The sequence below is a fragment of the Eucalyptus grandis genome, chromosome 7 (genome assembly GCF_016545825.1).
Source record: "Eucalyptus grandis isolate ANBG69807.140 chromosome 7, ASM1654582v1, whole genome shotgun sequence".
NCBI classification, from domain to species: domain Eukaryota; kingdom Viridiplantae; phylum Streptophyta; class Magnoliopsida; order Myrtales; family Myrtaceae; genus Eucalyptus; species Eucalyptus grandis.
The window spans coordinates 5440951-5457433 of NC_052618.1; the positions used below are offsets into that span (position 1 = coordinate 5440951).

Sequence of the window (16483 nt, forward strand, 5' to 3'; positions counted from 1 at the left end):
AGCCTTTTCATCATGAAAGCATGCCAATGTTAGTGCTTTTGGCTTGCCAAAGATGTCCTCTGAAAATTTCTGTCTTGTATCATCTGAATATTGTTATCGACTAATAAAAGTTTCTCAAAGTTGGGAAAGTCCTGTCAAATTGCCATTACAACAAGAGAAGTAAATTCAACAAAATTTCGGCAATAAATCATGTGTTGTAAAAAGTAAACCTATTTAGGTGATTCACATGGAAGGTGGCCATCTTCTTAAAGTTTATTATATCTCAAGAATCCTATACTCAAGTCTCAAGCTTTTAAAGTCTCAGGTAGAGTTTGGTCTGGTCAAGTGGATAGAGTGACTCTAAATTCAAGATCTCTGTAGCTCACCAAATTCATCTTTTGTTAGGAATATCTTATCTTGTCAACAAAAAAAAGTCATCTTTGGAATCTTATGTAACAAGATGCATTCAAGATGCTACTAAAACATATAGGTTCCATGAACTTAGAAGTATGCTTAAGATATAAGAAACATCTTGTGTTGTTCGCAAACTTATAGGAAAGGGATTCTAGTTTACTATAATATTATAACAAGACAACTGGACGACTATGCAGTGCATCAGTGTATTAAAAAATACAGTAGAAAATACTACATTAAGGTACTGATGTTATTTTTGTTTTGAAAAAAAATTGTTTGAATTGATTTTTTTAGTGCTTGTAGAAGATGAAATAGAGAAGAAAAGTTTAAATGAGCAACACGTGTCAATAATGGAGAGGACCTCTTGTCAAATTCTTATTGATGTTCCCAAGGAGCACCTTTAGGTTAGATTAGGAATATATTTTGTTGTCAATAGAATACTGTAAATATTTGTGTAACTCTAGGTAATGGAATAACTTATGCATGTCCACAAATGAAAGTATACGTAAGATATTAGAAATATCTGAATGTTGTCGACAAACTAATAGGTAAGGGAGATCGTGTTTTCTATAACATTATAACATGGCATGATATGCAATGGATATGATATTAGTGACTGCTTTAAGGAGCAAAGTAGAAACTAAGGGAGAGTAACTATAATCATACCCTCTCAAATGAAGAGTGTGCTTCTTGATCTGAAAGGTCATGTTGATCATCTCTATGAGCCCAACTGTTCATGGATGCCACAAAGGATAACATATTCAGCTCGTCACAGTGAGTCACTCGTAATTCCTCCAATAATGGCCAATTCAAAGTGGGCAAGTTAGGACAGAAGCTCCTAAGTCGCGGCATGTCATGTAACACCAAAGAGTTTAGTTTTGGGAAAAGATCTGTAGTAGTATTGGAGCGTGGAGTGTCATCCCCACTAGCAATTATTTCCTCGATCTCACAAGACTCGACTTGAAGTTTGTCGAGTTGGGTTAAGCTCGTAGCCACCCAATACGGAAACAAATTTTCAAGGCTCTTACAGTTCCGAACCTCCACTTTCCATAAACAATCAAAAGTCAGAGTTTCTTGAGGACCGTCAATCCATATTTTGCTTAAATTGTCCATGTGGGAGAGATCCATCCACCAAAGTTTAGGAAATTGTACCTGCCATATTGAGAAAAAAAAATGACACAAGGAATGTGATTGCATTGAGTTATGACCTTAAAGAAGGAATTTCCAGACTTCCCTCGTTCTCACAAATCATGAGAAGTCAAGATTTTGTTAGTGACATAAATAGGGAGGGGCTGATTGATGCTTTTGTACAAGTTGACTTATGACTAAGGCCAAGGATATTGCATTGCAACAAGCATGAAATTATAAATGCATTTATAAATTAATAGTATATTCAGCATCGACTTTTTGAGTGGCTTAATTGACGATTAAGGGTTCGTAGATTTTGGAGTAACAAGACAATGTTGACTTTTCTTGATTACTCAGCAAATCATAAGGATAACTTAAAAGTCCAAGAATTAGGCAGATAAGCCCTATGCACATGGAACTTGGGCTCGTTCAAACGGTTACTAAGCAGGTCTCCCAAATTCTCATTTTGTACCTTTCAGCTTCATCCTAATCCCCCCCTCCTTAGTCCTTATTTATTTTTATTTTTTTATAGTAGCTCTTGTGTCACGATCGAGAGAGAGAGAGAGAGAGGGAGGGAGGGGGGGGAGAGGGCTATTTCCAATTGGATGCAAGAGCATCTAAAGCATAAGAAAACCTACAATGCAAAAGTGAGAGAGAGAGAGAGAGAGAGAGAGAGAAATGAGAGCCCTCATATCTATGCGAAAACCTACAATGCAAAAGTGAGAGAGAGAAAGAAATGAGAGCCCCCTATTTATGCTGATGCATGAATGGAGCCATTGACTAAACATTAATGATAGCTCACTCAACTGTTTCTCTACGCAATCAAATGAGGGCAAAGAGGGAGAAGAATAGAATATAAATCCTGCAAAACAATGTTGATGTCATGGAGGAGTAACAAGTTGTATTTTTGTAATGAATAAGCACAAAGACTGGCAAAAAATTTAGGGAGCTTGCTAGGCAGTCCAATAGAACTATTGAAAGGAGCAACATTTATATTCATTGATACAGACTGAAAATTTCCGTTGGTTATGTTTTAGATTTGTTTGCAGGTGCAAAGAACTTATTTATACTAAATAGCAGTTAACATCCATAACAATTAGAGAAAAGTAAGGGCATGGTGATGATGAGCCAGTTAACTAAGGATATGAATAGCAGGTGCAAAGAACTTAAGCAATGTATTGTATGTATTGAAGAAGGAATGGATGAAACTAATGCTTGGCTCAACATTATTTCCTCTATTTACTATGAGCACTGCTACTTATTTATACTAAATTGCGAGCAGTACTTATGAATCTTCTATTTAATACAATTCACTAAAGAGGAGTCATGAAATTTATATGGCGAACCGGATATTAAAAAAATATGGTAACTTTAATTGTTCACAACCTTTTCCTTTTTAATGTATGGAAAATAATAGGCATGGGTAACATAACAACTTGAATAAATAACACAATGTTATGATCTCAGCAAAAGCAATTTGGTCAATTTACAAGTTTTACATTGAACCATTACTAACATCCTTCAAATAATATTTACTCATATTTGAGGTGGAAAAATAAAAGTAGAATCTTGTGTCGTACCAAGTGACCCACCCCTTGGCAAAAAGTGGGTGTGCACCCGCTGATCGCATTTTGTTTGTATGGAGAAAATCAAGAGTGTTTTTTTTTTACTACATCATGACCTCTGACAAATTGTCCATTGAAAAGCAAGTATTGATATTTTTCATTTTGTTACAACATGGTTAATGCAATTACGACTTGTAACCAAAAAAAAAAGAATGACTTTCTACACTTCCTTAAATCTATCAATATTCTTAATTGAGGATTTTGATGAGTCTTTGAAATTATTTGATAATGTGGGAGAAATCAATTATTATAAGATAGCTCATATTTGACACTAAAATGAAATTAATGCTATCACAACTTGTCACTACCAAAAGATCATATGACAATTTTCATATTTCCCCAAATTTATTAGTATTGTTGATTGAGTGTTATAATGACTTTTTGAAATATTCTTAGAATGTGGGGCTAGGTATTATAGAACAACTTATACATGCAAATGACATTATAAATAAATAATTAGTGATAACTCTTACAATTAAAAAGTAAACAACTGTGTAGATACTTGTTATAATTAAACATTCTACTCACATAAAACAATAGAAAGAATTGCGTAAAAGTAGTAGAATAAATATAAAAACATTTCCTCCATCAGGAAAAAAAAAAAACAAAACTTTTATGGAATCTGTAATAAAAAATGATATCGTGCATTTTCAAGTGCCTCAGTTTCGGGGAAAATATTAGGTGCATTAAATACACTGCATAGGATTCGTATTGAATCATCCGCAGACTGACACGTGACAACGTCGGACCCACTTGTCAGTTGAACCATTAAATTTTTGCTCCCCCTTTCTCTTCAATAACGGCCCATCACTTGAAAGCACTGCTCTCCTCTTCCTGGTATGGCTATGCTCCCTCTCTCTTTTTCCTCCGCGAAGGTGCATCTCCATGCGTGAACCACACCACCGCCTTGGCCTCCATCGGTTGCGGTGCGCTCACTGGACAAAGGAAAAAACAAAAAAAAATAGAAAAAGGAAGAAATTAGACAAAGTGTATTTGGTGTTTTAGACTCCTCCCCCCTTAAGAATTGTTCTCTCTTAGCCATTTCGGTTCGCCCTCATCCTCCTTTTCGCAACGAGGAAAAAAAAAAGTGAACCAAATCTACGGAGTCAAGTAACAATAACTCTTCTTTCTTCCCCTCGCCCCCCTTCCTCTACTTTTTTTTTGGGGCGATTGATTGGGTGGTCTGTCCAATGGTTGAATTGGAAGCTTCGGAATCGCTTCTTTGAAGCTCGCCTCCTCTTTGTGCACGTGCATGCGTGGGTTCTGAGCGATTACGCGAACCGGAGCTTGTTGGTTATGGCGGGTTGAAGTGGATCTCCGGTGCGGAAGCGATTTCGGCGTCGATTCGGTCGGGGTGTTGATTCCCGACGAAGAAAAATTAAAAATCTTCTCTTTAGCCCTCTCTTCCTCCTCCTTCGTCCACAACCGCCCGACCTTCGCCCCTCCTCCGCTGTCGCCAACGGCGGAGTCACCGACGCCTTGATTAGTCTGACCCCCGCTATGTCCAAGCCGAGCATGGCCGGCTTTCTCTGATTTATCCGTCTAATCGTTCCATAGATCTCAAAATCTGGCCGTCCATAGCAACGGAGTTGCAGATCTGGAAGTCGACCACCATCGCTCGCAGCCATGGACGAGCCGCTGTCGCTGGAGCCATGGTTGTAGATCTGGAAGTCCCGTCGCAAGCAACAACGGCTTATGGACTGCCATTGCCCCCTCCATTGTCGCCTGCGGTTGGCTCGTGGTCGGCCTCGTCCATGGCTGAGCCACCCCTCCATCGTCACGGTTGCTCGTGGTCGTTATCCCTCCAGATCTAGACTGGAGTCATGCCTCCAGATCTGGTATCGTCCATGGATGCAAGCCTAGCTCGTCCATGGCTCGTGAGGAGGCTCTTCGATAGATCTAGCGACCGCAGCTTGTCCATGGCCATGAGCCTTGACGGCCAGTTTGAGATCCCGATAGCACCATGGACTGCGAGGTCAAACAACGAAAGAAAAAACAGAGGAATAGATGTCAGGGAAGAGTGGCCATGGATGAGAGGGCCGGAGCTTGAACGCGGCCATGGACGAGAGGCGTCATGAACGGGCATACCACAAAGACGACGGAGAGGGTTGGACGCCCGACAATGGTCGCCTTGGACGCGGCGCTAGCAACTCCGCCGGTGGCGATGGCGGAGGGAGGCGGGAAGGTTGGGCTCAATGTGGCTAGAGATGAGAGAGATGGAGGAGAAAGCGTAGATGGAAAAGGGAAGTGTGGTGGATTGAGATTTTTTATATTTAGTCATCTGATTAAAAAAAAGAACAATATTTAGTCAATGTCCTAGCTACATAAAAAATTAATAATAATAAGAATCAATCAACCAATCAACACTTCGTTCTCTAAATGTGAAGACTTAACGCAGTAAATGACGACCTCATCGGGCGCTTTTTTTTTGGGTCGAAACTGAGGTGGTGGTGTTGGTTGGATAATTTATTCCGATTTTTAAAATTTTTATCTTAGCTAGGACATTGACTAAATATTGTCATCTAGTTATGAAATAAGACTTGCAATGTCGGCGACCGCCCACGGAATTGCTACTATTTATTATCCAGCTGTCCTTTTCTCCATTCTATTTTTTTTCCTTTTTTTTGTCATTTCTTTTTTTAAAAAAGCAATCTGTATTTTCTCTTGCCAAACATAGATTGTGTGCAGTATCACACTAATTATCGCTCAATATGATAGTCCAAAATTAATATTTATTGTATAATACAAGTACGTAATTTGATAGGTTGTTGGAGTATAGCGAATGGAGAATGATTTATGAATGGAGAAGGCAAACCACTTCATGCATATTGACCTTTTTATTTTTATTTATTTCATTATCAAGACCTAGCTCAAGCATAAGTGATTATTAAGAAATAAAAAATTCGACTCATTGATAATGAGCTGTAATAGTTAAGCAATTTGTGAAATTGGCTTTCACAATTATGAAGTTCTTTTTCCCTTTTCTTCATGTTAAATAGAACGACACTAAGGCTGCGTTTGTTATTGTTTTTTTTTTTTCTGTTTTTAAACACTTTTTTTTTTTTTTTGTTCCCGGGAACAAAAAAGAATAAAAACGCGTTTGGGTGCGTTTTGTTCCAAAATTGTTTTTTTGTTCCCGAAACACATCTGGAACAGAAATAAAAAAAAAAAAAAGTTGTTTCTTGTTTAAAACAAAATTTAGAAACACTTTTTTTCTTCTTTTTTCTTCTCTTTTTTTTTTTTCTTCTTTTCTTCTTTTTCTTTTTTTCTTTGGCCGGTTGCTGGCCTCGGCCGTGGCCGTGGCCGACGACTAGCCAGAAGAAGAAAAAAAGAAAAAAAGGAAAAATAAATAAGAAAATAAGAAAAATAAGAAAGAAAATAGAAAAAATAAAATTAAAATAAAATAAATAAAATAAAATAAAATAAAATTATACAAATTTACCAAACATGTTTCTGTTTATTTTTATTCCCAGAACAAGTTTACCAAACGCGTTTTTTTGTTCAAAAATTGTTCTCCGGAACGGAAACACTTTTTTCTATTTCTATTTCTTGGAACAATTTTTAAATAGAAATGTTACCAAACGCACCCTAATTTGCTTCCACACAATTAAATATGAAGGTGCGATAATTAATATTTTTTTTTGCCATTTTTAGATGCTATTATGTGTTTGCTATTTAGTTCTTTATAATTGGAATTGCAAAAAGTAAATGTTTTTATATGGTTTGTGACCACTTTTTTAGGAACCTCGCTGCGCATGATATGATTTCATGAACTTACACCAACTTAACACTTCCAATAGAATATAGAGATGTACATATAATAGTAATATTTATTGAGGATTAGAATTTTTTAATCTTCATATTAAATATGAGAAGATTATGTATAAAAACCCGCACAAAGCACAAAATTTGCATCATACCGTGCATTGTCCAATACCATGAGAACATGTTCCAAATGAAATGCCAAAGATGCATTTGTTTGAAAGACTGACCTGGGAAGTGAAAAATGCAGGGGTGCCATGATCATTATCCATCCGAGATTGCCCAGTCAAACTTCTCATCTTGGGGCAATGGTTAATGCTCAGCATTTGTAAGTTGGAGCATTCCATCGTGTGATTTTTTGTCGAGAGGAAACAAGCCAAATTGGGCAACCATTCCAATTTCATCTGCCCAAGCTTCAAGAATGTAATCTTATCCATTGTGCTTCCCTGCCCTTCTTCCTCTACAATCACTTCTTCCATTTGACCACACTCATTTATTTCCATCCGATAAAGATTGGCAAGGCACTGAGCCATTGATGAAGTAAAAGCATGTCCCAAGTTACTACAATTATAAAGGATGAGAGTAGCCAAAGAATCAAAGCGTATTGATTCTTGAAGATCTCTGTTCCACAGTTGCCTTAATTTTGGTAGATTGACCAAGTTCAATTCCCATAGCTGAGGCAGTACTCGAGTGCTTTCCACAGCCTCCAGCCTTTCCAAATCAAATATTTCTTCAAGCAACTTACAATCAGGCACTTGCAAATAGCCCAAATTATTTAAGACAAGCATCAATCTGGATGGAATAGCGTTAATAAATGATGGACATTTATCTACCACCACTGATTTTAGTTGCCAATACAACTTGATGGGATTAAGTTCGTTGTGCCATTTTCCAATCAACCCGGGAACTCGATAGCAGCATTTTCTCTACTCCAGCAAATGTGCCCTATCAAAAAAATGCATCGTTAAGCATAAACTTCTAGCTAGCAAAAAGCTATTATTCATTTAGTGATCAAAACCGTCCAAATACAGGGAATTTGGTAACTAGTGCGTACCATTTCTTCAAACATATTCTGGATGGTGATGTTGAGGTTTCCTGCCCAAAACCACGCTTCCTTTGATACTTGAACTCTCTTTAACTTTGATGCCTCCGTCGGTCCTTGAGAGAAAAACTTCATGTTGGGACATCTAGTCACAATGATATCTTCCAAGAGTGGGAACATCAAAGTGTATCCACCCGAGCTGAAACTTCTCAACCCTATCAACCCATCAAGCTCCATATACTTCAGTTGATTGAAAGCCACCACACGGCCATCCCCACCTTTCTCATCACTAATGACTTCTATCAATATTCTACAATTACTTATCCTCAATTTTGTGAGTGCCACCAAATTTTCAGCAATTGTCGGTGTGAACATTTTTTATAACAACCCATCACAATGTGACACATCTAGAGTTTGTAGATGTCGAATATATCTTGAAAATGGTAATATTACTTTCATCTCACGACTCGTGCCTTCTATGGCTTCCTCATTGCTACTTGGGTCTTCTAGATAAGATTCACATACAACAAGCTCTTCTAAGTTGGTTAAACTCTCAACGAAACGACATGTGGATATTGAAGACTCTTGGGAGAGATGACGAAGCTTAAGCAAACTAAGCTTGCAAAAGAATTCTCCATCATGAAAATGCCCATGCCATATCTCCATCCGTTTCGATAAATCCAACTTTAACTCTTGGAGATTAGGGAATGCGCCCTGAGAAAATAGTCAAATCAGAATTTAAAGCCAGATTGGTTAAAATAGCATTCATGTATTATGATATAAGTCTTGCATGTTGCGCGCAATAATTACATTTATAAAATGTTTAGTCTCACGTGATTCAATAAAAGGAAATGTGCCTACATCAAATAAACATTATCAATGATCTTTATATTCAACTTGTATCCATATTTGAGCTTAAGTTACTTGTTACATTCATGATTCTAAAGATAAATCCCTTGTGAAAATAACTTCTACGTCAATTACAGTTGCACCAATTTCAGTAATTAATATCAACAATAATGTCACATCTTTCTGTTTTTAGCAAAACATTAATAATTATTAAAGGATTCAAGTTGGACAACACATTTGTACCATACTAAGATCACAACATGTGCCATGTGTTTTCATCTCCATGGCACTTAGGAGAGAGCTAAACTATTGGAATTAGCCTAAACCTTTATTAAAAGGGGACCAACAAAAATGCATTGGATACATCTGACAAGAATGCTCAATCAGCACTTGAAGAACATGTGATGTTTCGATGTTGAAATATTTTCATAGATTGAAGGTGAGTCGTATAGTGTCCATCTTCTATATAGAGCTACTTGTATGAGATGCTTGGTTGTGACCATAATCATCACTTCAAATATTCACCATCAAAGCAAAATAAGTAATCTTGCGTCGTACCTTTTCTATCAAGAAGAGAGGTTGTTTATCAGGAAGCATCTCATTCTCAAGGTGCGATGCAAGTATCTCCACCTTCTCACAACCATGCACCTTCAAGCTCTTCAATGCCGGCCAATCGGAAGTATGTGTTCCAATGTAGAGGCACTTCAACTCTCTAAGATAATTAAGCTCAAGAGAGGTTAACTTTGGGAATACAAACCTGGGAACTAGTCCATCTTCCTTTTCGATGATTTCTGCAATGCCACATTCATCGATCTTCAACTCCTCAAGCAGAATGAGATCTTTGGCTACTGAGGTTGGAAATAGACAAGCAAGGCTCTCGCATCTAGAAACGCTAATAGAACATAGACCTCGGAACTCAACTTGACAGTGGAGTTCCTTATCCCATACACACTTTAGCTTTGGTAATTCTGATACCGTAAGCTCTTTTAATGGAAGAGCAATAGGATTTCTATCTAGTTGGTTCAGTGGTTGAAGTTCAAAAACAACTTCCAGCGAACCACATCTTCTTGCATCCAACCTTTCCAAGCTCGAGAGCCTTCTTAGAATAAAAGAACAAACAATGTTGACCAGCTTATTGCATCTATCCACACAAAGTGATTTTAGCTTAGGGAAAGAATTTGCGGCAACTTGATTGTCCCATATCATCTCGATGTTATCCAAGCTAGTGATATTTAATGCCTCCAAGCTAGGAAATGCAACCTGCAATATTCACTCACAAGATTGGTCATTGAGTCAATCATGAACTTTCAAGATGTACATATAGATGAGTGCCAAGATATAAATTAGGAATTCACAGAATTGATAATTCTACCTTAAGTTGCACGGAAGTTGCACGGAAGGGGAAAAAATGAAGTAAAAAGAAAAAGTGAGTCAAAAAATCTCCATACTAATGCTAATGACTCTAGGACGAGAAGGCTATTGGAATTAGTCGAGACAAAACAAAAAGTAGGAATTTTGAATAGATTCTGTTGACAATGGGTAAAATGGTAATTTAGATATGCTTATATAACTATCATATGTAATTACATTAGCATCTCATAATCCCAAGCTTAAAATAAAATCTCTCCAACTCTTGAATTTCATTAATTTCCCATAGTAGTTCAATAAACTATGCTTTTTATTTCCTAGCCCAAGAACGAAATAGCTAGTATACGTAACAATTGTTAAATCACTCAGAGATGGTATTTAACTTACAATATGGATGAAACTCTTCAATGAAATTGCAGTACACTTAGAGAAGTCACTGAATGGATCACTTTGGTCTTGCTATACATGTAAAACTAAAATGGGTGATTTCCGAAGCCTTGGACCCTAGAGATCTTTGCTCAGTTTGACGATAGAGATGGCTCAAATTCCTTTTGCTTGTGCAATTATGAGAAAGTAAAGCTTTCTTTGATTGGAAAATAATCGAGATCATGCAAGTGCAAACGGAGTCAAGTGAGCATCTTAAAGCCCCTTTCATCTCTAGCCTCTTGAACTTTGCTACTCACTTTCCTCTCAAATGTATTTTCAATTGCTTTCAATGTACTTGCATACAATGTCCAAGCCATATGTATGAAATTGCTAAGAGTTTTAAGTTTTTTGTGAAAATCCAAAGCTCTTAGAGATCCTCATTGGTAGTTTGTATTTTGTATTACCTATTCATTCTTAGTACAGGTATTGTGAGAGATGTTTAGCCATCTTTACGAAAACTATCTCTAGAGAAATAAAAAGTAAGAAATTTCAACTCAAACATATGGGCCATTTCAAAACATAAAATGCCTGTACGCTACTCAATTTCTTTTAGATTTCGAATTTAAGAACTTCCAAGATGTAAATATAGACGGGTGCCAAGGGGAGAGGGAGATTATCCATTTGCGCAAAAGAAAATAAAAGTAAAATACAAAATAGAAGGAAAAAAATCTCCACAGTAATGTCATTTCTTATTTCCTTGAAGTATTTCGTATAAATACATAAAAGTTTTCTAAAATTCTGACTAAAAATGACAAGGAATTTTGCAATAGTCTTTCCATGGGAAAATAACTTAAAATTGAGAGCTTTATTGGATAGTGAGCCAGTTTTATTCCATCATGAAAGTTTCTCTTGTAGAAATGGGTTAGCAGGGGAAGCATTACTTATCTCTATGTATATAATAAAACAAACCACAACACTTTCAACATCCCATTTTGGCCCAAAAGTTCAAATTTTTTGCATGGCCAGTGTCTAATGTGAACTAACCATATATGAATTTGACAATGGGCAAATTGGGAAATAGGGATATGCTCCTATAGCAATGACATAATCACATTACTCTGTCATAGATTCCGAATTTTAATCAAATCTTTCCCTCTCTTCAATTTAGTTCCGTACCTAAAACAATCGAATCACATTTTATATGCTATATTTAATGTCAAGGAAAATGTCCCATCTTTCCATTTTTAGCATAACATCAGTCATTAAAGTACTACAAATATTGAAAGCACAAGGCATGTGGGTGATCTTACGATGGCACAAATGTGTTATCTAATTTGAACGAAATTAGCCTATGCCTTTTTTTAAGGGTATAGACGAGTATGATTTGATACATGGGACATTGACAAGAACTTTGGTCAATATTTGAAGAGTATATGATGTTTCAATCTTGTAATTTTACTATGGATTCAAGGAGAGTTGTAAATTTTTTTACATCTTCATGTATAGAGCTACTTATATGAGATGCTTGGTTGTGATCTTAGTCATCACTTCAAATATTCACCATAAAAGAAAAACAACTAATCTTGGGTCATACCTTTTCTATCAAGAAGAGAGGTTGTTTATCAAGTCGCATCTTATTCTCAAGGTGCGATGCAAGTATCTCCACTTTCTCACAACCATACACCTTCAAGCTCTTCAATGCCGGCCAATGGGAAGTATGTGTTCCAATGTAGAGGCACTTCAACTCTCTCAGAAAATTAAGCTCAAGAGAGGTTAACTTTGGGAATACAAACCTGGGAACTAGTCCATCTTCCTTTTCAATGATTTTTGCAATGCCACATGCATTGATCTTCAACACCTCAAGCTGCATGAGATCTTTGGCTACTGAGGTTGGAAACAGACAAGCAAGGCTCTCGCATCTAGAAACACTAATAGAACGTAGACCTTGGAACTCAACTTGATAGTGGAGTTCCTTATCCCATACACACTTTAGCTTTGGTAGTTCTGATACCGTAAGCTCTTTTAATGGAAGAGGAATAGGATTTTTACCTAGATGGTTTAGTGGTTGAAGTTCAAAAACAACTTCAAGCGAACCACATCTTCTTGCATCCAATCTTTCCAAGCTCGAGAGCCTTCTTAGAATGAAAGAACAAACAATGTTGACCAGCTTATTGCATCTATCCACACAAAGCGATTTTAGCTTAGGGAAAGAATTTGCGGCAACTTGATTGTCCCATATCATCTCGATGTTATCCAAGCTAGCGATATTTAATGCCTCCAAGCTAGGAAATGCAACCTGCAATATTCACTCACGGGATTGGTCATTGAGTCAATCATGAACTTTCAAGATGTACATATAGATGAGTGCCAAGATATAAATTAGGAATTCACAGAATTGATAATTCTACCTTAAGTTGCACGGAAGTTGCACGGAAGGGGAAAAAATGAAGTAAAAAGAAAAAGTGAGTCAAAAAATCTCCATACTAATGCTGATGACTCTAGGATGAGAAGGCTATTGGAATTAGTCGAGACAAAATAAAAAGTAGGAATTCTGAATAGATTCTATTGACAATGGGTAAAATGATAATTTGGATATGCTTATATAACTATCATATGTAATTACATTAGTATCTCATAATCCCAAGCTTAAAATAAAATCTCCCAACTCTTGAATTTCATTAATTTCCCATAATAGTCCAATAAACTTTGTGCTTTTTATTTCCTAGCCCAAGAATGAAATAGCTAGTATACGTAACAATTGTTAAATCACTCAGAGACGGTTATTTAAGTTACAATATGGATGGAAGTCTTCAATGAAATTGCAGTACACTTAGAGAAGTCACTAAATGGATCACTTTGGTCTTGCAATTCCTATAAAACTAAAATGGGTGATTTCCGAAGCATTGGACCCAAGAGATCTTTGCTCAGTTTGGTGATAGTGATGGCTCAGATTCCTTTTGCCTGTTCAATTATGAGAAAGTAAAGCTTTCTTTGATTGGAAAATAATCGAGATCTTGCAAGTGCAAACAGAGTCAAGTAAGCATCTTAAAGCTCCTTTCATCTCTAGCCTCTTGAACTTTGCTGCTCACTTTCCTCTCAGATGTATTTTCAATTGCTTTCAATGTACTTGCATACAATGTCCAAGCCGTATGTATGAAATCGCTAGAATTGAAGTTTTTTTGTGAAAATCGAAAGCTTTTAGAGATCCTGATTGGTAATTTGTATTTTGTATTACCTATTCATTCTTAGTACAGGTATTATAAGAGATGTTCAACCATCTTTACGAAAACTATCTCTAGAGAAATAAAAAGTAAGAAATTTCAACTCAAACATATGGGCCATTTCAAAACATAAAATGCCAGTACGCTACTCAATTTCTTTTAGATTATGAATTCAAGAACTTCCAAGATGTAAATATAGACGGGTGCCGAGGGGAGAGGGAGATTATCCAGTTGCACAAAAGAAAATAAAAGTAAAATACAAAATAGAAGGAAAAAAACTCCACAGTAATCATTTCTTATTTCCTAGAAGTATTTCGTATAAATATAGAAAAGTTTTCTAAAATTCTGACTAAAAACAACAAGGAATTTTTCAATAGTCTTTCCATGGGAAAATAGCTTAAAATTGAGAGCTTTATTGGGAAATAGGGATATGCTCCTATAGCAATGACATAATCACATTACTTTGTCATAGATTCGGAATTTTAATCAAATCTTTCCCTCTCTTCAATTTAGTTCCGTACCTAAAACAATCGAATCACATTTTATATGCTGTATTTAATGTCAAGAAAATGTCCCATCTTTCCAATTTTTAGCATAACATCAGTCATTAGAGTACCACAAATATTGAAAGCACATGGCATGGGGGGTGATCTTACGATGGCACAAGTGTGTTCTCTAATTTGAACGAAATTAGCTTATGCCTTTTTTTAAGGGGGATAGACGAGTATGATTTGATACATCGGACATTGACAAGAACTTTGGTCAATATTTGAAGAATATATGATGTTTCAATCTTGTAATTTTACTATGGATTCAAGGAGAGTTGTAAATTTTTTTACATCTTCATGTATAGAGCTACTTGTATGAGATACTTGGCTGTGATCTTAGTCATCAATTCAAATATTCACCATCAAAGCAAAACAAATAATCTTAGGTCATACCTTTTTCTATCAAGAAGAGAGGCTGTTTATCAAGTGTCATCGCATTCTCAAGGTGCGATGCAAGTATCTCCACTTTCTCACAACCATGCACCTTCAAGCTCTTCAATGCTGGCCAATGGGAAGTATGTGTTCCAATGTAGAGGCACTTCAACTCTCTCAGAAAATTAAGCTCAAGAGAGGTTAACTTTGGGAATACAAACTTGGGAACTAGTCCATCTTCCTTTTCGATGATTTTTGCAATGCCACATGCATTGATCTTCAACACCTCAAGCTGCATGAGATCTTTGGCTACTGAGGTTGGAAACAGACAAGCAAGGCTCTTGCATCTAGAAACGCTAATAGGACGTAGACCTTGGAACTCAACTTGACAGTGGAGTTCCTTATCCCATACACACTTCAGCTTTGGTGATTCTGATACCGTAAGCTCTTTTAATGGAAGAGGAATAGGATTTCTATCTAGATGGTTCAGTGGTTCAAGTTAAAAAAAACAACTTCAAGTGAACCACATCTTCTTGCATCCAATCTTTCCAAGCTCGAGAGCCTTCTTAGAATGAAAGAACAAACAATGTTGACCAGCTTATTGCATCTATCCACACAAAGCGATTTTAGCTTACGGAAAGAATTTGCAGCAACTTGATTGTCCCATATCATCTTGATGTTATCCAAGCTAGCAATATTTAATGCCTCCAAGCTAGGAAATGCAACCTGCAATATTCACTCACAGGATTGGTCATTGAGTCAATCATGAACTTTCAAGATGTACATATAGATGAGTGCCAAGATATAAATTAGGAATTCATAGAATTGATGATAATTCTACCTTAAGTTGAACGAAAGGGAAAAAAGAATGAAGCCAAAAAAAGTGAGTCAAAAAATCTCCATACTAATGCTAATGACTCTAGGACGAGAAGGCTATTGGAATTAGTCGAGACAAAACAAAAAGTCGGAATTCTGAATAGATTCTGTTGACAATGGGTAAAATGGTAATTTGGATATGCTTATATAACTATCATATATAATTACATAAGTATCTCATAATCCCAAGCTTAAAATAAAATCTCTCAACTCTTGAATTTCATTAATTTCCCATAATATTCCAATAAACTTTGTGCTCTTTTTTTTCCTAACCCAAGAATGAAATAGCTAGTATACGTAACAATTGTTAAATCACTTAGAGACGGTTATTTAAGTTACAATATGGATGGAAGTCTTCAATGAAATTGCAGTACACTTAGAGAAGTCACTAAATGGATCACTTTGGTCTTGCGATTCCTGTAAAACTAAAATGGATGATTTTCGAAGCCTTGGACCCAAGAGATCTTTGCTCAGTTTGGTGATAGAGATGGCGCAGATTCCTTTTGCTTGTGCAATTATGAGAAAGTAAAGCTTTCTTTGATTGGAAAATAACCGAGATCTTGCAAGTGCAAATGGAGTCAAGTGAGCATCTTAAAGCCCCTTTCATCTCTAGCCTCTTGAACTTTGCTGCTCACTTTCCTCTCAAGTGTATTTCAATTGCTTTCAATGTACTTGCATACAATGTCCAAGCCGTATGTATGAAATTGCTAAGAGTTTTAAGTTTTTTGTGAAAGTCCAAAGCTTTTAGAGATCCTCATTGGTAGTTTGTATTTTGTATTACCTATTCATTCTTAGTACAAGTATTATAAGAGATGTTCAACCATCTTTACGAAAACTATCTCTAGAGAAATAATGAGTAAGAAATTTCAACTCAAACATATGGGCCATTTCGAAACATAAAATGCCTGTACGCTACTCAATTTCTTTTAAATT

General features: G+C 36.4%; 2 protein-coding genes across 2 annotated transcripts; both read right to left on the bottom strand.

Annotated features, from left to right (window-relative positions):
* Window positions 1-1053: 1053 nt before the first annotated feature.
* On the bottom strand, window positions 1054-8325 carry LOC120295773 (disease resistance protein RPS2-like). The gene is made up of 3 exons (XM_039317338.1): window positions 7963-8325; window positions 7139-7834; window positions 1054-1545 (listed from the first exon to the last, which is right to left on the bottom strand). The coding sequence occupies exons 1-3, from the start codon at window positions 8323-8325 to the stop codon at window positions 1054-1056; spliced, it is 1551 nt and encodes a 516-aa protein (XP_039173272.1).
* LOC120295449 lies at window positions 7812-12833 on the bottom strand. Its single transcript, XM_039316619.1, has 4 exons — window positions 12128-12833; window positions 9358-10059; window positions 7963-8664; window positions 7812-7853 (listed from the first exon to the last, which is right to left on the bottom strand). The coding sequence occupies exons 1-3, from the start codon at window positions 12773-12775 to the stop codon at window positions 8329-8331; spliced, it is 1686 nt and encodes a 561-aa protein (XP_039172553.1). The 5' UTR covers window positions 12776-12833; the 3' UTR covers window positions 7812-7853; window positions 7963-8328.
* Between the last annotated feature and the right edge of the window lie 3650 nt (window positions 12834-16483).